The 26,594-nt window shown below is 49.4% G+C and overlaps 2 protein-coding genes across 7 annotated transcripts; one reads left to right on the top strand and one right to left on the bottom strand.

The window, feature by feature from the left end:
* Window positions 1-1,196: 1,196 nt before the first annotated feature.
* Window positions 1,197-15,216, bottom strand: LOC309649004 (uncharacterized protein). 5 transcript variants are annotated; one of them, XR_014256898.1, is made up of 5 exons: window positions 15,066-15,216; window positions 9,989-10,085; window positions 9,320-9,446; window positions 5,763-8,787; window positions 1,197-4,823 (listed from the first exon to the last, which is right to left on the bottom strand). XR_014256898.1 is itself a non-coding variant. In XM_082438404.1 (4 exons), exons 1-4 carry the CDS (start codon window positions 15,158-15,160, stop codon window positions 8,723-8,725), a joined length of 399 nt encoding a protein of 132 aa, XP_082294530.1. In that variant the 5' UTR covers window positions 15,161-15,216; the 3' UTR covers window positions 8,521-8,722. The 5 variants fall into 5 exon arrangements, 1 of the variants encoding a protein (XP_082294530.1); XR_014256899.1 differs by lacking the exon at window positions 1,197-4,823 and having other exon boundaries at window positions 8,521-8,787; window positions 9,320-9,627; XR_014256900.1 differs by lacking the exon at window positions 1,197-4,823 and having other exon boundaries at window positions 8,521-8,784.
* On the top strand, window positions 14,240-18,394 carry SELENOW (selenoprotein W). Of its 2 annotated transcripts, none has more exons than XM_082438406.1 (6): window positions 14,240-14,397; window positions 16,234-16,258; window positions 16,363-16,416; window positions 16,617-16,691; window positions 16,798-16,896; window positions 17,958-18,394. In XM_082438406.1, the coding sequence occupies exons 1-5, from the start codon at window positions 14,351-14,353 to the stop codon at window positions 16,876-16,878; spliced, it is 282 nt and encodes a 93-aa protein (XP_082294532.1). In that variant the 5' UTR covers window positions 14,240-14,350; the 3' UTR covers window positions 16,879-16,896; window positions 17,958-18,394. The 2 variants fall into 2 exon arrangements, with proteins under 2 accessions (XP_082294532.1, XP_082294531.1); XM_082438405.1 differs by having other exon boundaries at window positions 14,241-14,397; window positions 17,994-18,394.
* The last annotated feature ends 8,200 nt before the right edge of the window (window positions 18,395-26,594 follow it).

The following is a 26,594-nucleotide window of genomic DNA, read 5'->3' as shown; positions in this document are numbered from 1 at the left end:
GCCTGGCACAGAGTAAGCCCTAGATGAGTGTATTATAATGTTAGGGAAAAACAAAAATGGGAAAAAAAAAAAGTGTGGAAACTTGCAATCTGTGCCAAAGACTCCTCACACATGCTCTTACCTTTTGACCCACTGATTGCACTCTTGGGAACATGCCTGAAGGAAATGGCCGGAAATTTGGGGAAAAGCATAATGCAGAGGCAGGTCAGTCAGAGCGTTGTGTAGAACGGAAGGAAGCGTGGTAATGGCCGTGGGGTGGGCCTGGCCACTCGGGGGAGGGAGGCCTCTGCGGCCACTAACCCAGGGGTCGGAAGCATGCGTAATAACCGGAATGTGTTTATGTTCTGCTCTTTTGTGGAATAAAGGAAACAGGATCTGCCCCCATCCATGCTGGGCTTCATTGAACTAACCCTGTGCCCAGAGTCTCTTGGGTGGGGGATTCCAGGGGATGCTTTTTTCCATCTTCAGCCTTTTTCCAGCTTTTCCAAACTTTTTTAAAAATAGGAATTCAAAATATGGACATAGATGCCTTGATGTGCTGTTTGGAAGATTAGAAACAGAAACAGTCCAAATATAGACAATGGGAAATGGGTTTTTATAAGTGAGATGTCTACACGATGGGATATTTCATCACCATTTAAGAAAAAAAACAGCTTTGGGGAGAATGTTTTTTGGGGGGAAGGGGAGGAATTTTTAATGATCGGGGGAAATACTTATGGTCTGTCTCAGAGAACTGTTAAATGGGGAAAGGATTATGACTCACTCTGACTAGTTTAAAAATGTAAATAAACACATAGGCTGAGAAAGGCATTTGGGAAGATGTACACCAGGGTTAACAGGGGCTACGCTCGGATGGTGAATGATGCTAGATTTGTATCTTCCTCCTTAAATCTGCTTTTATGTATCTTCTCCACTTCACTGGGGCGAACCCTGGGTGAGCTTTGCCAACCTCCACCCACCCTCCTTACAGCAGGGGCTGGAGGCAGCAACTGCATTTCCCAGACGCCCTCGCAGCTGGATTCTAGGTGTAGGACAGGCCCCAGCGGTTAGAGTCCTTCCAGAGACATGGACGGCAGAAGTGACCCCAGGGTCACAGCCAGGACTGGGCGTTCTTGAGCCCAGAGGTTCCCTGGAAGCAGGTGGGTTCTGTGCAGCCGTCCTGGGCATTATCCCTAGAGCCCAGCCTAGGGCCCAGACTCCCTTGGTTTTGTAAGCACCTGATTCCCTGTATTAAATCCCCTCCTGTTTAAAACACCTGGAGTGGTTTCTAGTTAGGCTCTGATCCCTGCCCAAGATGCATTGTTTTTACGCTCAGGAAAGTAATTTTTAAAATTCTAAGAGCTCCCCGACATCTGCAAGAAACTAAACTATTTCTGTGACGTTTTTGCTGTGTTCATTTGCCATCCAAAGAGATGTTGGCCCAGAGAGGGCAAGAGGCTTACCCAAGACCACACAGTTGCTAAGAGTCAGGGGCCAGGTGGAACTTTGTCCATTCCACTTAGAGAGCCCAGCCTTCCATGAATGAGGCAGGAGCACAGATAGATAGATGGCTGAGGACATCTCCAACCCTTTGTGCTCACCTGCCCCACAAGTTCATGGTGGGGGGAGGGGGGAATTGACCTATGGTCTAAAATCCTCCTGTGACCCAAACTCTAGAGTGACACATTAAGTCCCCCAGGCCAAAAACCTGGCAACATCATGGATTCCTCCCTTTCCTTTAATGATAATGTCATTTAAACAATTAATACTTGTTCCATAATTAGAAGGCTGTCTCTGTCCCACGTCCTTGTTCTGGTCCCAGTGTGACAGGCGTTACTGTGCTTCCCCCCCCCCACCTCTGTTTTTCTTTACCACTGAGGAATCTGAAGCACAGACAAGGGAAGTGACTTGCCCAGATTTGAGATTCTACCCGGGTCATGTCCATTCTCCCTTTGAAAGAGCTCTTGCATTTGTCCCCACCCCCAGTCACCCACCCAGGTACTAACTCCAAGATACTGAGTCCTCTCCTAGTAATTGACATTTGAGCAGAGACTGGAATAAAACAAGGGAGGCAGCCATGAAGATAGGACAGGAAAAATTGTTTCCAGGTGGAGAGAACAGCCAGTGCAAAGGCCCTGGGGTTGGGAGCCTCAGGAAGGGCAAAGAGACCTGGGTGCCTGCAGCCAAGGGAACCAAAGAGAGAATGTGGGAGGTGAGGCCCATGATGCAACCTGAGAAGACATCATGCAGTGCCATTCAGACCATGTGAGGAGAGAGAGTCCCTCTGGCTGTGGTTGGGGAACAGACTGTTGGGGGCAAGAGATGAAGCGAGAAAGCAGCTGCAGTAGTCCAGGTGGGAGATGACGGTGCTGGACCAGGGTGGAATCAGTGGAGGGGAGAAGCAGTCAGATTCTGGACCCATTTTGAAGGTGGAATGCGCAGATTGGCCGAGAGGTTGCACGTGGGCGTGAGAGGGTGGAGAGAGACCGAGGATGACACCGAGGATATTCTGGGTGGAACATTTGGATGGAGGGGGATGCCCGATGAGGAGATGGGACATAGATGGTTTGGGGAACACAGGTTCCAGGAAGTAAAGCACTAACACGTTCCTGGCTGGTGAGGAGAGGCAGAGGGAGACAGAGAATGAATGAGAACTGAACGGATGGAGGGGGAATAGTAAAAAGCTGGTTAACTGAGATGGGGACAACTCAAGTAAAAGTGGGTTTGGGGCAGAGAAATTCAGGTTGAATTTTGACCAGATCAAGCCTGAGTTGCCTAATAGGCTTGTAAAAGGCAAAGTGGCGGAAGTGGCCGGACCCAGGAGTTCAGAGGCCCGGTCAGGGAGAGACTGGGGTGGTCAGCGAGTGGGTATTGGTGGCATTTGAGGCAGTGGGAGCTAAGTAAACAAAAGCAGGAGGAGAGAGGGGAATGAGAGAGGGAGGGAAGGAGGAGTGGAAGCGGGCGGGGGTCAGCAAAAGGGACCCAGCAAAAGCGGCCAGAGAGGTGGGAGGGAATCTGGACTGCAGAGGAACCACTCCCACGAGGCTGGACGTGCCCCAGAAGGGAGGAGGGTTGGCCAGGAGGTCGGGTCCGGGATGGATCGCTGAGAACTGTCCTGGGGATCCAGGGCGGGGACGCCCCTGGTGACCATGCCTGGAGCGGTCTCGTGGCGCCGCCCGTGGTGCTACGTGAATATTAACGTCCAGTCTCCCAGAGGGTCGGGCGCGGACCGTCAGGTGCAGGATCTCGGAAGTTCTAGGACCTAACGAGTAGAGATGCTGGAGAGACGGTGGCCGCCAGGGGGCGCCGAGAGCCCACGCCCGGAACCAGCTGGCTGGAGGTTCCCGGGGGACCCTAACTCCCCCTCACCCTTACCCAAGACCCCTGAAAGGACCACATTGCAGCAGGCGGGATAAAAGCTAGACCCCCCCCCAGGCGAGGGGCAACGCTTTCTGAATGGGTGGAGCAGATCGAAGGCGGGGGTCGGCAGGGGTCCTGGACATGGAGAGGTGGTGGTGGGGTGAGCTGTAAAAGGGCGAGGGCCAGAGGGAGCACAGGAGAGACAGGGACCCTGCCATGAAGGGCGTGTGTAGATCCCGGTGGGGGCGAGGGCAGGAGGGGCGGAGACAGTTACTCAAAGGTTCTTGTCACTTTGCTGTAGGCAAGGCGTGTCAGGCCTCACCTCTGACTACTCCCCTGTCCCACCTGCCCTGTGCCTTCCCCCATTTGCCAGGCAGAGACCTTACCCAGAACCCCTAGGGGCTGGCAGGCATCATTTCAGCCCATCCGTCCATCACTGGATCCATCTATTCATCTATCAATCCATCCATTTCCATCCACTTATCTGTCCATTGGTCCATCCATTTATCCATGCATCCAAACATAAAGAGTGCATGCTGTATGGTTTCGTTTATACAAAGTTCTAGAACAGGCCAAACTCACGTATGTATGGTGATAGAGGATTGTGGTGACCCTTGTTGGGTAACTGACAGGGAAGATGCGTGAGAAAACTTCCTGGGGAACCGGAAATGACCTATATCTTGATATGGGAGATGGTTAAATGGTGTTATACATGTGAAAATTACACTGAGCTGTAACTTTAATATTTGTGCACTATACTGTGTTAAAAAGGTAATTAAAAAAAAGAGGGTGGTCAGGGAAGGCCTCGCCTAGGAGGTGACATTTGAATAAACACTCCTGTCACCAGCACCACTGAAAGTTCCGAGGCTTCTGCAGTACCGTATTCCTCAGTGTAGCCCGCACCAAAATACTTGCCCTAGTTCCTTTGGGTACCATATTCACCAGAATATGTCACACAAGTTCCTGCCTCCTACCGTTTGCACCTGTGTTGGTGGCTCAGTATGCCCCATGTGAATGAAAGAGGCCTGATGGAAACTCGGTGGGACTTTGGACAAATCTGCCTCCAGTGGAAGAAGAGCCTATAAGCCCTACTTTACAACATTTAAAATGGGAAATATGCCCTTTCCCTTTAAGGATGTAAGTTGGCTTCTTATCGGCCAAGGTCCAGTCTGCAAGGAAGTGAACCCCCTCCCCCCACTGTCCCCCATCCAACTTGCCTGAATTCTAAGCGCCTGGTACTGGCCTAGAAAGAGATAAGAATTATCACAGGGAGAGGAAGATAAGAATTCTCCTGGTGTTAACAAATGACTTAGTTTGCATTCCTGTTTCACAGACATTAAAAATAAATTTATTTATTATTTTTGGCTGTGTTGGGTCTTCGTTGCTGTGCGTGGGCTTTCTCTAGTTGCAGCGAGCGGGGGCTACTCTTCGCTGCGGTGCGTGGGCTTCTCATTGTGGTGGCTTCTCGTGTTGCAGAGCACGGGCTATAGAGCGGACGGGCTTCAGTAGATGCGGTGCGTGGGCTCAGTAGTTGTGGCTCATGGGCTCTAGAGCGGCAGGCTCAGTAGTTGTGGCGCACGGGCTTAGTTGCCCCGCGGCATGTGGGATCTTCCTGGACCAGGGCTCGAACCCATGTCCCCTGCATTGGCAGGTGGATTCCTAACCACTGTGACACCAGGGAAGCCCCACATACATTTTTTATACTATTCAATTGTAGCCATTAATATAAGAGACTCTCTAATAAGCTTACTAAGTATTTTCTTAAAGATGCGTTTATCTGACAAGTATTTACTGAGTGCTAGCCACCTGCCACTCACCACTTTAGATGCTGGACACATACCAGGAGGGAAGAAAAAACAGAAAAACACAGAGTGCACATTCTAGGCGGGGGAGACGGCTAACAGCTTTAAAAAAAAAAACAAAAAACCTAAAGTAAGATACATAGAATGTCAAGGGCGTAAGTGCCATGAGAAAAAGGGGGTACAGAGGGCTGGAAGAGGTGTTGCAATTTTAAATAGGGTGTCAGGGAAGAAATGACATTTGAGCAAAGATCTGAAGGAAGTAAGGAAAGAGCCCTGCGACTGTCTGAAGGAAAAGTGTTCTAGGCAGTGGGAACAGTAAATGCAAAATCTCTGAGGTGGGGACTTCCCTGGTGGGCCAGTTGTTAAGAATCCGCCTTCCAATGTTGGGGAACTAAGATCCCACACGCCGTGGGGCAACTAAGCCTGCGTGCAGCAACTACTGAGCTTGCGCTCTAGAGCCCACGTGCCACAACTAGAGAGAAGCTCGCGTGCTGCAACAAAGATCCCGCGTGCCGCCACTAAGACCCAACGCAGCTGAATAAATAAAAAGATAAAACAAACAAACAAACAAAAAAAACCCCAAAATCTCTGAGGTGGATACATGCTAAAATGCAGACGAACCTCGAAAAAGTTACGCTAAGTCAGACACAGAAGATCCTGTAGGGACTTCCCTGGAGGTCCAGTGGTCAAGACTTTGCCTTCCAATGAAAGGGTGCAGGTTCATTCCCTGGTCAAGGAGCTAAGATCCCACATGCCTCGCGGCCACAAAAACAAAAACAAAAACAAAACATAAAGCAGAAGCAATATTGTAACAAATTCAATAAAGACTTAAAAAATGGTCCACATCAAAAAAAAAAAACTTAAAAAAAAAATCACGTATTGTATGATTCCATTTACACGAAATGTCCAGAACAGGCAAATCCATAGAGACAGAAGGTAAATGAGTGGTTTCCAGGGGCTGGGGGGAGGGGGGGAGTGGGGAGTGACCGCTTAATGGGTACAGGCCTCCTTTTGGGGTGATGAAAATGTCTTGGAACTAGATAGAGGTGCCGGTTGCACAGCATTGTGACTGTACCAAATGCTTCTAATGTTAAGTGTTAGATTAGGTGTATTTTACCACAATTAAAACGCACACAACTCCCATCTCCCATCGCCACCATTTCCTATAAGAAATGATGACAAGACCATTTTTTTAAAAAAACAGAATGTACTCTGTGAATGTACCAAATGCCACTGAATCGTACATTCTAAGATGGTTGATTTTATGCGATGTGAATTTAACCTCAATTTTTAAAAAAGGAAAAAACTCCACAAAACCCCAAAAAACTCTGAAGAGGCGTGTCAGTTTTGTTCCGGGAAGAGCAAGGAGGCCAGTGTAGTTGGAGCGTAGTGAAGAGGGCATAAGATCAGAGAGGTAAAGAGGGGGTCAGAACATCCGGGCCTGTGGTCCACGGTGATGACTTTGGGTGTTGGAGCGGGGCGTGTGCAGACGCTGGTGGGGACCGGCGCCCCCTGGCGGCCGCATAGGGAACAGACTGTGAGGGAAAGTAGGGCAGGGCAGGAGCTCCCTGAGTCCTTCCCGGAGGTGGTAGGGTCTCCAACATCGCCCGCAGGTGGAGGTGCAGAGGGTGGGTACATCCGGGATACACTGTGAAAGTAAATCCACCATCACTGACTGATCTACAAAGAAAGAAGCCAATGGACTCCAAGTGTTTTTTTTTGCCTGGTCTGGAGTTGTCATTTCGAGATGAGGAAGACCGGAGAAGGAGGGGCCCAGAGATGGGGTGGGCGAATCAGGACCTCAGGTTGCTGGTGCCCGTTAGACGCCCAATTGTCGGTGTCAAGTAGGCAGTTGGATGTAAAAACCTGGCATTCAGGAGTGGAAGTATGCGTTTGGAATTTGCATTAATTATATCCCAAACCGGTGAAAAATGCCCATTCTCTGCGTACCTAGTGCAGTAGAGTAGAAATTTCATAAAGCGATTCCTGGCAGCCCCCTCAAGCCCACACACAATGGAACAGCGAACAGCGTGGCGTAGTTTGTGTTTTAGACTTTTTCTTTCACGTACCCTCCTCCCTCTGGGTCTGACCAGGGTTACCAGTTGTGTCAGGGTCCCCAGACCAGACCCGTGTTCAGGGATTTGCTAGAAGGCCCTAGAGGAGTCCGTATAGAGTTGATTGATTGATTTCTTTTGGCCGCGCCATGCGGGTTGGGGGATCTCAGTTCCCCGACAGGGATTGAACCCGGGCCACAGCAGAGAAAGCCGGGAATCCTAACTGCTAGGCCACCAGGGAACTCCCCAGAGTTGATTCATTATAGTGACATAGTAGGACACGCAACGGATCATAATGGGAGAGTCTGGAGAAATCCGCGTGCAAGATTCCTTATGCCCTCCCTTAGCCCTCCCATGAGGGCTCACCCTGAGCACGTTTCCCCAGCAATGAAAATGCAGCAGAGTGTATGCAACGTTTCTGCACAGAGAAGCCCATTAGAGGGACTTCCCTGGTGGCACAGTGGATAGGACTCGGTGCTCCAAATGCAGGGGGCCCAGGTTCCATCCCTGTTTGGGGAACTAGAACCCACATGCATGCCGCAACTAAGAGTTTGCATGCCACAACTAAGGAGCCCATGTGCCGCAACTAAGACTCTGTGCAACTAAATAAATATTAAAAAAAAAAATTGGTTTAAAAAAAAAAAAGAAGAAGTCCATTAGAGACTCAGGACCCAAGCGTTTTGGGGAGGCTATTCACGTAGGTACCCTCTACCCAGCATGTACCCAAATTCCAGACTTCCAGAAGGCAAGCAGACGTCAGAAGCATAAACCATATGGTTTTGTACAGTCTAGGCAGACTGAGCATTCTGATCTTTAGGAAAGTTTCATATCAGTGGAGGAAAATGTTTATCAGCCAATTTCCCCAATGCTAGGCGAGGGCCAACCTTGCATGCAGACTTTTCTAAGGCTAGCAGACCCAAGACTGCTATAGTAACTGCTTCTGGAACTCCAGCTCCCTCACCCCCTTGATGCCTGCAGGTTGAATCTTTATCTCTCCAAGAGGCCAAGTGGTAGTGATGGACTTGAACAAGATGAGAAGCCAGATAAGAAAAAAAAAAAAAAAGCATAAGCTCTAAAAGAAGAGCTAAAACCCTTCAACTTCTCTAAGAAAATAGAGGAAGAAATTTTAGTGACCTTAGGTTTGATGTAGATACCTTATATATGACACCCAAAATCATGAAGTATAATTAAAGGAAAAAATACACTGGACTCATCAAACTGAAAGTCTTGCTCAAAAAAGACACTGTTGCAGAAATGAAAAGGCAAGCCACAGACTGGGAAAATATTTGCAAAACAGATATCTGACAAAAGACATATCTAGAATATATAAAGAACTCTTACAATTTAATAAGAAGAAGACAACTCAAAAAATGGGCAAAAGATTTGAGGAAATAGACACTTCATCAGAGAAGACATAGGACTGGCAAATAAGGGCATGAAAAGACTTCATTAATATTTAGGGAAATGCAAATTTAAATCACAATGAGATACTTCCCTAGGCCCATTGGAATGTTGAAATTAAAAAGACTAATTCTCCCAAGTGCTGGCGAGGATAAGGATGAGGATGGAGCAACTGGAACTCTGGCACCCTGCTGGTGGGAATATGAAATGTTACAACCACTGTGGACAACAGTTTGGCAGTTTCTTAAAAAGTTAACCATACACCCACCCTCTGATCCAGGGCTTCTACACCTAGGTATCTACAAGACAGAGGAAAGCAGGTGGCTGTGCAAAGACATATGTGCATGAAGGTACACAGCAGCTTTGTGAAAAGCTGAGGAAGCCCCCCAGGCAGGACCAAGCCCTGAAGTTCACGGGGCTCCCGGGACAGGTCTCCTGGCAGGCGCTGCTCTAACTGCTAAAACCTCAGGCCTTGGGACGGGCTCGGGGCTCGGGGCAGCCAGCACCTAGTGGGAGGGCGAGGCTCAGCAAGGGGTGGACTCGCCAAGTCCACCCAGCCACATCTGGCTCTTGGGACCTGCAGGTCCCACATCAGCAGCCCCAGAGAAGGCAGAGTGTGGGGAGGAGTCGGGGGTAACTCCAGACGGCACCCTGAGGTCACTGTCCTGTCCCTCACGTCCCCGATGGAGGGCTTCCCCCCACCCCCACCTGGGCTCACGGTACCTCGGTTCCTGTCGCCGCCCCTGGCCTCCTGCTCCTGCGTGTGCAGCACCTCGGGACTGTTGGCGAAGATGCAGGTGGGGTGCAGCACGGCACCCTGCTTGGTCTCGGTGTGGAAGATCTGGAGAAGCTGAAGGTGGGCGCCGGTGACAGAGGCCTCGGACCTGCTCTTCCTGCTGCCAGGTTCCCTCCTCCTCGTCAACTCAAAGTCCCCTCCTCCAGGAAGCCCTCCCTGACCTCCTCCCAGGCTGGTCAGATGCCCCCTTTGGATGCCTCCAAACTTAGCCCCGCCCACTCTGGGTCTTCTCCGTCTGGGGACAACATATATCGGGGTCTTGGTGAATGTTTGTTGAATGAATGAATGAAGGAGTGAATAGTACTAAACAGTTTGGACCTGTCTAGAGGGCACTGGGGGGCCCACAGAGAGGAGTGGCAGGGTCAGGTCAGTGCTTCAGGACACGCTCCAGGCTCCCCCTCAGGCGGGGGCCTCTGCACGTGCTGGTCCCATGAATGGTGGAGTCGGGGTCCTCCGCAGACAGGCCCGGCCTGCGGAGGGCTCAGTGGTCCTCCCTGGGGTGGGGGTGGGGCGCACAAGGAGGAGCCACAGCCTCAGGGAGGCCCTGGCCCCGTGCAGAACGACAGTCAGATGGGGTGCCCCGCCGCTAGCCTTACCTGCATCCAGGTGTTGAAGACATTGAAAGCGTGATGGGGTTCCGGGTCACTCTCCAGGGCCACCAGATTGGACACAGAGCCTCGGGCAGCGTCTTCCCTGGGGCAGGGATGAGGCAGAGGCTGGACCCCCTGGCTTCTCGGAAGTCCAGGCCTCCTTCACCCCTTGGAGCTTTCGGGGTCCCTGACAACTTCCCATCCCACCTGACCCACCCCACCTGCCCCCCCCCTTTTCTCCGTCTTGCCAACAGGAAGGTGGTTCAGAGCACAGGCTCCACAGCCAGACAGCGGGGTCATATCCATGCTCTGTGCCTGGTGTGACCTCATCCAAGTACCTCAGTTTGCCCATCTGTAAAACGGGATAACACATTTCCTGCCATTTAGGCCCGAAGGAGGTTTTTGTTTCATTGTGTATTTAATAACAGAGCTGCCTTCCCTGGTCTATTTACAAAACTCCCCAGCCCAGCACTCCCTGCCATCCTTCCTGGCTTTATTTTTCTTCCCAGCACTCACTATGCTCTAAATAAATAGGAATCCTTATTTATTTATGTTTTCCCATGTCCGTCTCCCTGACCATAACATGAGCCCCAGCAGGCAGGGACCACGTCTGTTTACTGCGTGTGCCAGAGCCTGGGCGTGGGTCGCTGTGAGGCTGTGAGTGGGAGTCTCCGTGTGTTGTGTGATTGGGCTGCAGTGTCTCTGCCTGGGTGTGTCCCCGGGGTGGTGTGTGGTTGTGCAATGGTGTTCATGCCCAGATGAATCCAAGTGAGAGTCTGTCTGGGAGTCTGGCTGGGTTATTGGTAGGTTAATGTTGTGTGCGTGTGTGTGTGTGTGTGTGTGTGTGTGTGTCCGTGGGCATTATTGATCACGTCTCTGTGTGCAGCTGTGCGGTCGTGTATCAATGTCCGTGGCCAAATTCAGCAGTGTGTGCTCTGTATACAATTGTGTGTCCCAGTGAGCGGGATCTCTGGGTGAGCTGCTGTGTCTCTGTCCGGATACACGTGTGTTGTGTTATTGTGAGTCCAGGGTACAGTTGTGTGTTCTACCACGTGGCCGGGTAGAGGCGGCAGCCATCGTGCGTGAGTTGCGCATTTGGAGGTGTAGTTGTTGTGACCCTGGCTGGGTATGGGCTGGGCTCTTGTATAGGGAGAGCCTGGTGTGCTTTTGTGTCACTGTGTGGCAGAATAGAGGTTTGTGCTGTTGTGTTGTGTCTCCGGCTGGGCTGTGGTTTGTCTGGATGTGCAATTGTGTAGCCAGGTAAGGGGGAGAGCTGTGGTTACCATTTGTGTGTGTGTGTGTGTGTGTGTGTGTGTGTGAGAGAGAGAGAGAGAGAGAGAGAGAGTGAGCAAGGGATGGATTCCCAACCCCAGAAGCATGACTACTGCCTCCAGTCTCCTCCACTCCTGGGCAACAGAGACCTCTTTGTTCTCAGTGGCAGAAGGGGGGTGTCTCTCACTCTTCAGGCCCCTGGCAAGTTCTCAGCCCTAAACCCAATCAACAAAACAGCCTCTGAGCATCTGCCCTGTGCCCAGCCACTTGCTGGGTGTGCTGAGGAAACGTCAGACCTGGGACAACCAGAGTGGTTGGGGCGGTGTTGGGGGAGCCCCACGGGGACCCCGGCCAGCCTGCGGGGTTTGGGTGGCCTTCCTTGAGGACAGCATTGTTAGAAGATAATTTTGGGGAAGAAAGGGAAAATCATGACTCATACAGATCTAAAAGTGAACACATGTTAAAGATTTCACTTAACACTGTGAGGTGTTATAACTGGTTCAAAGGAAAATCAACGAACAGACGCATTTACAGATCAGGAATGTTGAAACAAAAATGCAAATAGAGGCAAAACATTTGGGGGGTCTTATGGTCTGAATGTTTGCGTTCCCCCGAAGATGATGGTATTAGGAGGTGGGGCCTTTGGGAGGTGCTTAGGTCATGAGGGTGGAGCTCTCGTGAATGAGATTGGTACCCTTATAAAAGAGACCCCAGAGATATCCCCTCCCTCTTCCATCAGATGAGGACACAGTGAGAAGGTGGCAGCTCTGAACCAGGAAGAAGGCCCTCACTCAAGCATGCTGGCACCTTGATCTTGGACTTTGAAGCTTCCAGACCTGGGAGCAATAAATTTCCATTGTTTATAAGCTATAAACTGTAGTATTTTGTTATAGCAGCCCAAACAGACTAAGGGAGAGAAGGTTGTCGCTCCACCAGACAGAATTCATTTGCATGCCTGTACAGAAGAATTATTTTGTACTGCCATCACTTATGTACAATTTATGGAGTTGTAAAACAGAACCCCATAGAATCAGATAACTCTGAATGGCTTGTTACAGGCTGAATTATGTCCCACCAGAATTCATATGTGAAGTCCTAACCCCCAGTACCTCATAATGGGACCTTATTTGGAAACAAGGTTGTTGCAGATGTAATTACTTAAGATGAGGTCATACTGGCATAGGGTGGGCCCTAATCTAAAATGACTGGGTCCTGGGAATTCCCTGGTGGTAAGACTCTGCACTTCCACTGCAGGGGGCATGGGTTCGATCCCTGGTCAGGGAACTAAGATCCCACATGCGACATGGCATGGCCAATAAGTAAAATAAAATAAAGATAAAATAAAATAAAATAAAGTAAATAGGGAAATTTGGACACAGACATGCACACAGGGAGAGTGCCACGTGAAGTTGAAGGCAGATATTGGGTGATGTACTTAGAAGCCAAGGAACACCAAAGATTGCCAGCAAAACACCAGAAGCTAGGAGAGAAGCATGGAACAAATTCTTTCTCACAGACGTTAGAGGGAACTAACCCTGCTGACACCTTGATCTCTGCCTTCTGGCCTCTAGAACCGTGAAATAAATTTCTGGGGTTTAAGCCACTCAGTTTGTGGTACTTTGTGATGACAGCCCTAGCAAACTAATATAGATGTAATATGGAGAAGGTATAATTTATCACGACACAAAATTTTCCCTACAATACGCTGATTTCTGGAGGATAAGCAGGGTCAGGCAGTAGGAGAGGGTAGAAACAGCATGTGCAAAGTCCCAGAGGCAGGTGAGTGGGTGAGGTCCCTGATTCCACGTGGCTAAGGCACTAAGAGAGGGGCAAGAAGGGAACAATGGGACCAGTCAGGGGCAGAGCATGCTAAGGCTTGGGGTTCTTTTGCTTGTTTTCTTGGCCAAGCCGGGCGGCTTGCGAGATCTAAGTTCCCCCACCAGGGACCGAACCCCGGCCACAGTAGTGAAAGCCCGGAATCCTAACCACTAGGCCACCAGGGAACTCCAAAGCCTTGGGTTTTTGTTCTGAGGACCCTGGAAGCCTGAAAAAGACCTCTATTTATGGGACACTGACTAGTCCAGCCACATGTTATCTGCTCTACATCTCAGGCTCATTATATCTTCCCAAGACCACTGAGATCAGAGGACACACAGCCAGCAAAAGAGGTGGGGTGGAACTTGAACCATGTCTGCCAAGTGCCCCGAGATGTCAGGGTCACAGCAGGTGAGGACCGGCGGATCAAAGACAGAAGCTGCGGTGGGAAGACCTCGGGCAGAGCTAAGGGCAGGGACTTTGTCTATTTTTTCACTGCTGTATCTTCGGACTGCAGGTAGGTACCCAGTACGTATTTGTTAGATGGGTAAGTATTCTCTGAAGGCTATTGTGCCCATCTTCCGGAGGAGGAAACTGAGGCTCAGAGAAATGCATCGCGCCCTAAGCCTTTAACTCAGCTGCCAGCTTCCAGCTTCCAGCACTTTCCATGAACACCTTGCCACAGAGAGGGCTGGAAGGCGTAAAATTGGGGGGGGGGGTGCCAAGCTGATCAGGCGGCGCCCGGGTGCGGATGCCAGGCTTTAATAAGGCAGCGGGAGCCCTGGAGCGCTCGCTGGAAACCCCAGCTTCAGGGGCTGCCCTGAGTACCCCAAATCCTTTCGGACACGGCCCTCTCGGCCTCTCCGCCGCCCCCGCCCCCCAGGTCCTCGCTGCAAAACAACCCCCTATGCTTGCACTTCCGTTTCCTCCTAGTAACAGTTGGCCCTGAATCCCCGCCCCATGAGGCCATACCATTCCAGCCCGGAGGGGGAGATCCGGGAGGGGGCGCGCAAAGGCTTCTCCCGGGACCCCCTCTGCCGGCATGCTCCCTGGCCTCACAGGGCGAGAGGAGGGAGATTTGCGTCGGGCCCTCAGGGTGGTGGTGGGCCGCAGGGCCCCCCTCGTCCCCGCTGTGGGGCCTTTCTCCCCTCATCCACCCCCCCGGCGTTGGTCCGCTCTGTGGAACGCCGAGTACCAGGCCTCTCTGCGCATGCTCCGCCTCGGGGCGCCTACCCTGCATTTTCTCGCCGCGGTGCGGATCGCGTGTTAGGACTGTAGCGGATGCTCCGGTCCGGAATCATGGGTGTTCCCGTCCGAGTCGTCTATTGGTGAGCACGAGGGCCGGAGGTCCCCTCTTCGAATCCCGCCCGGGCCCCGCCCTGTCCTGGCGGAGCCGGGCGCTGGGGGCGTTGGGGGCAGGACCCATGGGCATACTTCCACTGGGAAAAGGATTCCGTGGGGGAGGGAAACAGAGGGCGTTGATTTCTCTGCCCTCCCCACCCCCCGTCCCCAGTTTGTAACATTCTAGACGTCTCAGGTCACAAAAGGTAGAACTGCGACACGTGTGTGTTTTTTTTGTTTTTTTTTGTTTTTTTTTTTTTAAACTTTTTATTTATTTTTGGCTGTGTTGGGTCTTCGTTGCTGTGTGTGGGCTTTCTCTAGTTGCAGCGAGCGGGGACCACTCTTTGTTGCAGTGCACAGGCTTCTCCTTGCAGTGGCTTCTCCTGTTGCGGAGCACCGGCTCTAGAGCGCAGGCTCAGTAGTTGTGGCACACGGACTTGGTTGCTCCGCGGCATGTGGGATCTTCCTGGATCAGGGCTTGAACCCATGTCCCCTGCATTGGCTGGTGGATTCCCAACCACTGTGCCACCAGGGAAGTCCGTGTGTGTTGTTTTAACCCCCCCGATTCCGGGGCTCAGTGTGGGGAGCAGGTGGGGGTCAGTTTGTAATGGGAGAGTAGGTGCCGTCAGCGCTTAGGTTTCCCCTCCCCCAGTACCTGGAACAAACGTGGGGTGGGGCCGGCCAGAGTCGAGAAGGTTCGAGAAGGTTCGAGAAGGTTCCGGCGTGCGTTTGGCAAGGACTTGAATGCATACAGTGGATGCCTTTCGCTACTAACCCTAGTCTTTTTCTGGCCTCGCTTTTCCTGTCTGTAGAGGGAGTGATCCTAACGTTACCGCGGAGGGAATGCTGTGTGTTTGGTGTTAAACATTTGATCTGATTGGTCCGTTCAGAGTGAAAAAGTGCCAGGTCGGCAGGCAGTGTTCTGTCCTGTAGACCGCTTGATCGCCCTGGCACCTAGGGCTGTGCTGGCATGCACAGGCATGCTGGCCTGTAGGCGCTGAATAAATACATGTTAAGTGAATTTCCTCTCTCGGAAACGCCTTGAGTGGGGGGGGGGGGGTGTCTAGCTCTATTTTACAGGTGAGGAAACTGAAGCTGGGAGTGGGGCAGTGGCAGGTCAGTAGCTCGAGGTTCAGGCTGCAGATCACAGATTACCCGAATCTGGGTCCACTGGCTGTCATGTCTGTGAGATGTCCAGAGGGGGTTATGAAAGGCTCAGATCTGTCACAGCATTAGCGATGTCCCTGCCCGCTTGGTCACGCAGGGGGTGGAGTGAAATTTTGAGGCCCGGGGGGCCTGTGCACCAGACTCCAGTTCCAAAATAGCCTCCCGTGGGGGGTTGGGGAGGCGTTTAGATTTCATCCTCGGGCCTGGCAGGGCCTTGGGGATCCAGGAATAATGGTTTCCCTTGGACGGGCGGGGGTGGGGCTGTTATTTCAGCAGTCGTCCTAACCCAGTTCTCTCCACTGCCTCCGCCTTTGCTCTGCCTCATGCTGTGGTCTCTCCTTGTCGCCCCTTGTTTCTGCACCCCTGCTCATCTTTTGTCTCCCTTGCTCTGTGTCGAATTTTCCTCGCGTGGGTGGCTCTCTCCTTCCTGTGTCCCTGCCTCCCCATCTGTGTGCTGCTTCCCAACACTCGGGCGTGTCTCTCGTCTCTCTTGAGGGTGTCTGTGCCTTGCTTGGTTTTGTCATCTGTGTCCCTCTTCATCTCTTCCTGCCCGCCCCCCCCCCCATTTCCCTCCATCTCTGCTCCTGCCTCTCCCTGGATCTCCACCGTCTCCCTCTCTCTCCCGGGACCCACTCTCTTGGACACTGTCCCACCAGTGGCGCTTGAGGCTACAAGTCCAAGGTAAGCAGAATGGTCCCAAGCGGCACCCCTGGAAGATGGGGGAGGGGGGCTAGCTGGCGTGGCTCCTGTGGACCCCTGTTGTGACCTCCCACCCCCTTTTGCAGTATCTTCAGCTTAAGAAGAAGTTAGAAGATGAGTTCCCTGGACACCTGGACATCGTGGGTCTTGGGGATGGGGAAGGAGTCAAACATGGGTCACGTCCGTCCCTCAGCCCTGGGTGTCCATCCTTCAGCCTTGGATGGCAGCGGGGGTGGTTTGGGTCAGCCCCACCCTTCACCCCCGTTCTCCATTCCTTGGGAAGCTGCGGGTGTCCCCAAGAGGGCATCTCAGCCCTGCCAACACCTCTCCCTCTCCCCAGTGCGGCGAGGGGACGCCCCAGGTCACCGGTTTCTTTGAAGTGTTGGTAGCGGGGAAGTTGGTTCACTCCAAGAAGGTATGTCTGTCTGTCCATTCTGCCCCATTTTGGGCTAGTGGGGTGTTGGGACTGGGGTTGGCATCTTGGTCCCAGCTCATCCCTCCCCTCTTCCTCCCTTCTCCAGGGAGGTGATGGCTATGTGGACACGGAGAGCAAGTTTCTGAAGCTGGTGGCCGCCATCAAAGCCGCTTTGGCTCAGGCCTGATGGGCCCTGAAGGCAGAGGTGAGGGGGACCCGGCTCCTAGACAGCGGAATTGACGACTCCTAGTTGCTAATGTCCTCCCAACCCAAGCACTAGTGTCCAGCCCAGTACCAGAACAAGTGGCAACTGCCATGTTGTTCTCTGGATCATAGAACTGCTTTTCCGCACTTTCTGAGCCTGCTTGTCAATTTTCAAGCCTGTACGTTCTAGATGAGCCCCAAACCCAACCTATCCTGGAACTGGGCCCTGGATACTAACCTAGTCCATAACCAAGCTCTGGCTCCTGGCTTCTGAGAGCCTAGAAGCACTTTCTGCCCCCCTCTAAGCTTGAGTGCCAGTTCCCACCCCACGGTGTGCTAGCACTGAGTGTCCTGTGCCAGGATACTGTGGACCCAGGTACCTGCCCCCAGCATGCTTTGCACCAGGAACCTGGTTCTCAAACGCTTTGAACTCAAGTTCCGTTTCTTATCGTCCTCACTAGGGCAGAGTGAGGTTGCTTTCAGTGGGAATTTGGCCCCGCAAATTTGAATTAAAGCAGTACAAAAATATGAATGTCTTGCCTCCTGTGCAGGTCTGAAAAGAAGTGAGTCTCCCCAAATTAAAAAAAGAAAATCAGGAATTTCATAATTCCAAAGCTGCATGAGCTGGCGATGTGTGGGCTCTTGCTGTAGGAGGGAGGGGGTGGAGGTGGGGTTTGAACTCCTAAGGACAAACGGAGCGCATCCCTTGCATAAACACACCATTTGCCACCTCCAAACTGCCAGTAACTCAAAGGCATTTGCTTAAATCAGCACAAGGTTTGCTTGGATTCCAGAGGAGTCCACCAATGGATGATTTCATCTAAAATAAGCAAAAATGGGATTTATGTAAGAGAAAAGAGAGAGGGGAAGAATGATTCTTGTTCGCATGGTTTTTGAGTGCAGTTTCAGGAGTCTCGAGACCACCGTCAAGCTCAGCGATTCTCTTGAAGGACTCAGAACTCAGCAGAGCTGTTTTACTCATGGTTACAGTTTATTACAGCAAAAGCTTAGAGATTAAAGTCAGTGAAGTGACTCCCTTTAATCTGGCCTCTCTCCCTGTAGTCTGAAGCCCCCTCCCCACCCCTTCTCTCTGCACAGTCCAGTGACCTTGGCCCAGCCCCTCTCGGCAGACGCTTCATGACAGGAAGGACTGAAATGTCTCTTGGACGCCTGGTCCTTCCCTGATGTTCTCGCGGCTGCCGGTTGGGGTAGAGATGGACGCCCCTGGTCTTTGCCTGTGTGTGCGGGAGTGTGCGTGTGTCCCCGGGAGTCTAACTTGGCACGCTGGTCCTGCTTCTTCCTTCCTTTCCCCCCCTGTCCCTCATCTCCCTGCATCCCCCCCCCATGTCTTCCTTCTACCCTCTGGTGTTTGGGGTGGTCCTGCTCCAGGCTTCCTTTTCAAGCGGAAGCCGAGAGCGGCATCAGGATGAGTGAGTCTCACATTTCAGCAGTGATTGCAACGGTTCACAACTCAATAAATGTTGACGAGGTTAACAAACTGTGCCTGTGTCCGCGTGGCTCCATTTTACCCCGGCACCTTCTCCCCCCTGCTCTCCAGTCCAGGAAACTAGTGATTTGATAGGTACAGAGCTATAACTAACTTCAGGGTTGAACTTTTCAGTGGTCCCCAAAGCCAAGGTTAAGGTGGCCTCTGGACGCCACCTGGAGCTGCGTGTAACCATCACTGGTGTAAGTCCTCCAGTGTGAAGTGGGCCCCTGGTTGCAGTGTTCAGGAGAAAGCTGGCAATGATTGGAAGAAAGGTGCTGGGTGGCGTCATAGATTGTGTTTGGGGCCCTGTATTTCACCCCCTCCTCGCGTGTCTGCCTTACCCCCTTTACCGTCCTCACGCTACAGGTGACCTGTACCTCCTACCTCCTAACTTTGGGTTTGATCACATGACTTGCTTTGGCCAATGGAATGAGGCAGAAGTAACGGGGGTCAGGTCTGAGCCTGGGTCTCAAGGTGCCTTGTTCTTCTGCCGGTGTTGAGGATGCTGGGAAGTGCCTGGAAGTCTCACGGGCCCACTTCCTAATATTTCATGTGACAAGACTGTAAGCGTTACGGGTGACTGGCCACTTGTGTACAAACCACAGTTAATTCATTTTTTAAGAACTCCGTCTTGACATTATCCCAGCTGATTACAGTTGGGATGGGGCCTGAAGATGTGCGTGAGTCCCTGAGGTTTTAAAAACTACCTTTAGGATCCATGTTGTAAAGGGTTAGGTCCTGGCGGGTATTAATAAAGGTATTTTGAAATTTCAAAATTTAAAATAGGTTCTTTCAGAAGTCCTTTCACTGAGGGCCATTGTATCTTACATGCATCTGCGTATCCTGAAAACTTGATTCAAATCATTAAGACATATGAACAAAATTTAGTCTGTATAAAATCCACTAGAATGTTTATAAAAGGCGCCCCAAACAGGAGGATGCTGTTTTTGTTTTGACGGCTCTCACCTTCACTGTGGGCTGACAGATTGGGAGCTCTAACAGTCCTCCTACAAAGACTCTGGAAAATACTGTAGCGCATGAACCATGCCTGGTTATGGCTCAATTCACCCTCTCTGAGCCAGGCCGCTGGGGGGCCTGGTGAGGTGAGGAAATCCACTAGACGCTACAAAGAAGCACCTGGATGCAAAAGTACCATCTCGGAGGTTTCTAAGTTGGAGACATCTAAGCAACCACGGCTGGAAGACACCAGCCATTGGGCGAAAGATAAGAGGATAAATGTCTGAAAATTAGAAAAAATCACAGCCTCAGAAATACTTTTTTCTTTAAAAATAGCTTTGCCAAGGTATTACATACCATGCAATTCACCCATTTAAAGTATACAATTCAGTGTTTTTTACTATATTCACAGATATATGCAACCATCACCACAGTCAACTTCAGAACATTTCATCACCTCAGAGAGAAACCCCCGCATGCTTTAGCACCCCTCCAATCCCCAGCCCCGAGCAACCACTAATCCACTTTCTGTTTCTACAGATTTCCCTGTTCTGGAGATTTCGTATGAATGGAATCATACAATATGTGGTCTCATGTGTCTGGCTTCTTTCACTCGGCATAATGTTTTCAAGGTTCATCCATGTCATGATGATGTAGCAGGCATCAGAACTTCATTCCTTTTTATGGCTGAATAATATTCCACTGAATGGATAGACCACATTTTGCTTATCATTTCATCAGTTGATGGGCATTTAGGTTGTTTCTACTTTTTGGCTACTGTGAATAGTGCTTCTATGAATGTTCGTGTACAAGTTTTTGTTTGAACACCAGTTTGCAGTTCCTTTGGGCATACACCTAGGAGTGCAACAGCTGGGTCAACAGCAATGATTTTTTTAATAACCTTCCTGGCAGACAGTCATACGAAGACCATTAGATTCCCTCAGAATTGAGGAACTCTTAATGCTTTTGATGGTCATGAAGTCCACACTTATCTCAAATACAATACAGTTCTAACCCGATGAACTCCCAAACCTTGAGCCACTCGTTCTGCGAGGACAGAAATTGTTTCTCCCCTAAGACAAATGCTATGACCCATGAGACTGTGCCTGTACTCCATAGGTCCATACCCAGTGACATCTGGGTAAATTCCTATGACAACCATCAATAATAGCGACAAGAAACAAAGACCCCACACGTCTTCATTTCTAATGATTCTGACTGTTCTCTTAGGAAAACAATTGTTTGGAGGTTTAGATCTAAACCAGGTAGATGGAGACAGACCACAGAGAGAGGCTAGTGAGCTACTAAGACTCGATGGCGCTTGACCTTAACCCCACTGGAGTCTGCATGGTGTTACCTCCAGCTCTCCATTTGGTTTAGCCAAGTCACATTATGCCACCACTTGATAATTTAAATGACATAAGACTCCCAAGTCCTTTGTTTAAGCAAGAAATCTGGTGGGTCAGGCTAGGCTGGGTTATGCTTTGGTGGAAATACACAAAACCAAACCCAAATCTCAATGGATTAATGCAACACATGCAAAGCCCTCTCCAGGGCAACTGTCCTCCCTGCACCCATTCAGAGACCTAGAGCAGCAATGTCCAATAGAATTTTCTGTGCGGATGGAATTTTTCTGTATCTGCTCTAACACCATGGCCACTGGGCACATGCCACATAGTGCTTTCGAGAGCTTGAAGGGTGGTGGATGTGACTGAGGAACTGAATTTTTATTGTACTTTATTTAAACTTACATTCAAATTCATGGCAACTGTGGCTAGTGGCTATCTTATTGGATAGTGCAGATCTAGACAGACGGAGACTGTTCTCCCGTTGCTGCACCTGGACCCACAGCATCCTTAGTCCCCGTGGCTGGAAAAGAGCACAAAGAGACACGTGCTAGCTCTTAAAGACATCAGCCAGGAAGTGACGCCCATCACCTCTACTTGCAGCCCACTGGCCAGAACGGTCACACAGCCCTGCCCACCTGTAGAGCCTGCCTGGGGACTGTAGTCAGGAAGAGGAAGAGAGCTGGAAAAAATGGTGAGCACTAGAAATATCTACCACAGTCCTTTTCTTTTAATTTTACCTTATGCATGGAGGAGAAAGAGAAAATGCCATGATCCTATTTTGGCTTAACAATTTGGGCTAAGACAATTCACATCTTCAAGAAAAGGAGGGGACTTCCCTAGTGGCGCAGTGGTTAAGAATCCGCCTGCCAATGCAGGGGACACGGGTTCGAGCCCTGGTCCGGGAAGGTCCCACATGCCGCGGAGCAACTAAGCCCGTGCACCACAACTACTGAGCCCGCGTGCCACAGCTACTGAAGCCTGCGTGCCTAGAGCCTGTGCTGCGCAACAAGAGAAGCCACCGCACTGAGAAGCCCTCGCACTGCAACGAGGAGTAGACCCCACTCACCGCAACTAGAGAAAAGCCCGCGCGCAGCAACAAAGACCCAGCGCAACCAAAAATTAAATAAATAAATAAATAAGAAAAGAGAATTCAGCAAGAACATCACTGGAAGCCTGAACCGGGAGAAACAGTGTTTTCTTTTCCGACAGCGACACTTTGTGACCAATTGGGAGAACTGCCTCTTCCTCACACCACCTTGGATCACTAGGAATCAATATGGGACCATGGAATCACTTCCACTCATTGAGATTTAGTGTAAAGAAAATCACCATCTTGGGCTTGGTGACATGACACTTTTTTTTTTTTTTTTTGCCGCACTGCAGGTCACGTGGGATCTTAGTTCCCCGACCAGGGATCAAAACCATGTCCCCTGTAGTGGGAGTGCGGAATCCTAACCACTGGACTGCCAGGGAAGTCCCTGACATGACACTTTTCAAAGAAGTCAGGAAGTGGGAAAAATACATCTTCTGTCTTTTCAAATCCTTTCTCTCTCTGGACCCCTACCTGTCCCAGCTTCACCACTTGCTGGCTGTGGGACCTCAGACAAGTGACCTCACATCTCTGGGTGAAGATTTGGTGGAGGGAGGAAGCAAGGGAAAAGGGAGTGGGGGATCCAGGCAACCCCAGGCTGGGATTGGGCATGACTAGGACCATGTGCAAAGTGATAGATTTTGCCCTCAGTGCCTCTGTTGCCTCCTTCTTCCCTTCTTGACTCAGAACTGCTTCTTATGGCTCCCTGCCTTTCCTCACTTCTCTCCATCCAGGGAAAAGACTGAGTCCTTCGGTCCTCTTAGCTTAACTCTTTGGCAGACTCCACTTTGCAGCACCTCTATGACAGGCAGCTCCATCCCCCCCTCCACCCTTTTTTTTTAAACTTCAAGGATATTTATTGTTAAGAAGTCTTAAGGTTGGTAGTCAGCTCAACAATGTAATCAAGGTTTCAGAATTTTTCTATCTTTTCATGCTCTCCTTTCTTTAGCTTGTTGGGTTTTCATCCACTTGGTTTTTGCCTCATGGTGGCAAGATGACCATTGCGGCTCCAGGCATCACATCTGTGTTCAAAGCAGGAAGAAGGAGGAAGGCACTCTGCCAGCACACTTTCCTTTTGTGCCTGTCCTCCTGCCATTAAAAAAATTGAAGTAAAATACACATAACATAAAATTTACCATTTGAAAGAAGCCAGACACAAAAGAACACATATTGTATGATTCCATTTATATGAAATATTCAGAGTAGGCAAATCTATAGAGACAGAGAGTGGATTCATGGTTACCAGGGGCTGGCTTCTTTCACTTGGCATAATGTTTTCAAGATTTGTCCATGTTGTAGCATGTGTCAGTGCTTCATTCCTTTTAACGGCGGAATAATATTCCGTGGTATGAATGTACCATATTTTGTTTATCCGTTCATCCTTTGATGGACACGTGGGATGATTCCGTCTTTTGGTTATGGTGACTAATACTGCTATGAACATTCATGTACAAGTTTTTGTTTGAACACCCATTTTCCATTCTTTTGGGTTAATTTTTGTTTTTACAGGACGACAAGGCCATCATTGCATCTAACAAAATTAGCAGTAATTCCTGAATATCATATATAATCAGTCCCTGGTCCATTTAAAAATTTCCCTGATTATGACAAAGATGCCTTTTTACAGTTGGTTTGTTTGAATATGATTCCCAAATAAGATAGACACATTGTGTTTGTCCCATACGTTCCTTGAATATCTTTTTACTCCAAACCTGTTCTCTGCTTCCCCCTTGTTTTTATTCTATTATTTAATAATGCCTGTCTTAGAAGGTTGTTACCCCCCCTTGGTTATGAAGCTCTCCATCAGCCCTTTACCTAAATGAGGTGGTGCCTAACCTTGGCTGCTCGCAGGAATCACCTGGGGAGAGATTTGAACGCTCTCCGTGCTCAGCCCGCACCCAGACTAATTCAGAGCCCCCAGGTGTGGGGTCAACGTCCCTATTTTTAGAATTTTTATTTTTTAATTGAAGTATAGTTGATTTACAATGATTCAGGTGTACAGCATAGTGATTCAGTATATATATATTCTTTTTCAGATTCTTTTCCCTTATAGGTTATTACAAGACATTGAATATAGTTCCCTGTGCTAACAGTAGGTCCTTGGTCCTTGTTCTTTATTTTATATATAGTAGTGTGTATCTGTTAATCCCAAATTCCCAATTTATCCCTCCCCCGTTCCCCCCTTTGGTAACCATAAGTTTGATTTTTATGTCTGTGAGTTTATTTCTGTTTTGTAAATAAGTTCATTTGTATCATTGTTTTAGAGTCCACATATAAGTGATGTCATATACTATTTGTCTTTCTCTGACTTCACTTAGTATGATAATCTCTAGGTCCATCCATGTTGCTGCAAATGACATTATTTCATTCTTTTTTATGGCTGAGTGATATTCCATTGTATATATAAATATACATACCACATCTTCTTTATCCATTCATCTGTTGATGGACATTTAGTTTGTTTCCACGTCTTAGCTATTGTAAACAGTGCTGCTATGGACATTGGGGTGCATGTATCTTTTCAAATTAGAGGTTTCATCTCCGGATATATGCCTAGGAATGGGATTGCTGGATCATATGGTAACTCTATTTTTAGTTTTTTTTTTAATTTATTTTTTGGCTATGTTGGGTCTTCGTTTCTCTGCGAGGGCTTTCTCTAGTTGCGGCAAGCGGGGGCCACTCTTCATCGCGGTGCGCGGGCCTCTCACTATCGCGGCCTCTCTTGTCGAGGAGCACAGGCTCCAGACGTGCAGGCTCAGTAGTTGTGGCTCACGGGCCTGGTTGCTCCGCGGCATGTGGGATCTTCTCAGACCAGGGCTCGGACCCGTGTCCCCTGCATTGGCAGGCAGATTCTCAACCACTGCGCCACCAGGGAAGCCCCCTATTTTTAGTTTTTTAAGGCAACATCTGTATTTTAAATTTTAAACAGCCTTTATTTTTTTTAAGAGCAGTTTTAGGTTTGCAGCAAAATTGAGCTGAAAGTCCAGAGATTTCCCTTACACCCCTCCCCCCAACGCATGCACAGGCTCCCCGCACTACCAACATCCCCAGAGTGGTGCGTTTGTTACAATGGATGGAGCTACATTGACACGTTATATCACCCAAAGTCCATAAGTTACATTAGTGTTCACTCTTGGTGGTGTACATTCTGTGGGGTCTGACAGATATATAATGACGTGTATTCATTATAGTACCAGACAGAATAGCTTCCCTGCCCTAAAAACCCTCTGTGCTCCTCCTGTTCATCCCTCCCTCCCCTCTGACCCTTGGCATCCACTGATCTTTTTACTATCTCCATAGTTTTGCCATTCCCAGAATGTCATATAGTTAAATCACACAACATGTAGCCTTTTCAGATTGGCTTCTTTCACTTAGTAATATGCATTAAGTTTTCCTCCATATTTTTTCATGGCTTGGTAACTCATTTCTTTACAGTGCTGAATAAAAGTCCATTATCTGAATGTACCACAGTTTATGTATTCATTCATCTATTGAAGGATACATTGGTTGCTTCCAAGTTTTGGCCAGGATGACTAAAACTGATATAAACATCTGTGAGCATCTCTATTTTTAAAGTCTCCCCCCCATTCCAGTGTGTATCCAGGGTTGAGAATCATAGGGCAGATGGTTTGGTGTCCACTGATGATGACCGTTCACTTTCACCATCCTATATGGTAGCCACCAGCTACCTGTGGCTATTTAAATTAATTAATATGATATAAAATAAAAAATTCAGTCCTTCAATCACAGTGGTCACATCTCAGGTGCCCATTAGTCACTTGTGGCCAGTGGCTACTGGATTGGACAGTGCAGGTATAGAATACTTCCATCATTCCAGAAAGTTCTATTAGGCAACACTGGCCTAAACCCCTTATTTCACAGGAGATGCAAAAAGAGATTTCCTAATTCCATAATTTCTTCTTTATTTGTTGGCTGTAACTCTTCTGCAAGGAAGAAACCTCTGTTTAGCTATTTGTTTACTCTGAATTACAATTTTCACAGGAAAGGCAGGAGACATACATGATTCTACTTACTTTAGCAATGTTTAAATCAGAGCCTCAACAGATTTCTCTATTTTTTCTTTCTTTTTTGAGGACCATTATGAACCTGTGGGTTTTTATGTATCTGATGTCTTTCAATCTGCTGCTGCTGTTCTTCTTCTTTATTTTTTAAAAAATATTTATTTATCTATTTTGGGCTGCGCCGGGTCTTTGTTGTGGCATGTGGGATCTTCAGTTGCGGCATGCAGACTTCTTAGTTGTGGCATGTATGTGGAATCTAGTTCCCTGACGAGGGACCGAACCCAGGCCCCCTGCATTGGGAGTGCGGCGTCTTACCCACTGGACCACCAGGGAAGTCCCTGACATTCTTCTTTTGAAGCTCAAATAATTCCACCTTTGGTTTCTTCAAGTTGGCCCCCAAGTCTTTGGACAGAACCCCAGTCATCCCGGAGAGCTTCATATTTTTGGTGTGACAAGATGTTCTAGGCTTGCCTTGATTTTTCCTGCCTCTGACCTGGAACCAGCCTTTACGCCAAAACTCGGGTTACTTCCCAGAGGGAAATAATATTTTAGAGACAATAATCTGTACTCTTAGCAATCTAGATGAGAGATAGCAAAATCTCCAGGCTCTCATGGGTCAAGACGCCCAACACTGCCCACCCGTCTATGAGTGGGAGAGACTCATTCTAATCGGTCAGTGCCTCTGCCTCTCGGTCTCCCTTCTCTGCTCCTGTTTCCTCAGTGTGCTTCTGTATTTATCCCTAACAGGGTCTGTTAGACAAGCAGGAGGAGCTTCTGTTATATCCTGGTAGC

This window comes from Balaenoptera physalus, assembly GCF_965194825.1.
Source record: "Balaenoptera physalus genome assembly, chromosome: 19".
Taxonomy (NCBI): Eukaryota; Metazoa; Chordata; class Mammalia; order Artiodactyla; family Balaenopteridae; genus Balaenoptera; species Balaenoptera physalus.
The sequence above is the reverse complement of the archived record's forward strand: the minus strand, read 5'-3'. Positions and strand labels throughout refer to the sequence as shown.

Bases quoted from the DNA above. Each gene is read 5' to 3' on its own strand.
- LOC309649004 (XM_082438404.1), bottom strand. From the start codon at position 15,160: ATGCATTCAAGTCCTTGCCAAACGCACGCCGGAACCTTCTCGAACCTT. The intron at 10,086-15,065 runs GTACTGGGGGAG...TCCCTGCCCCAG, and splicing joins CCACCCCACGTTTGTTCCAG to GGAAGACGCTGCCCGAGGCT. The intron at 9,447-9,988 runs GTAAGGCTAGCG...GCCCACCTTCAG, and splicing joins TCTTCAACACCTGGATGCAG to CTTCTCCAGATCTTCCACAC.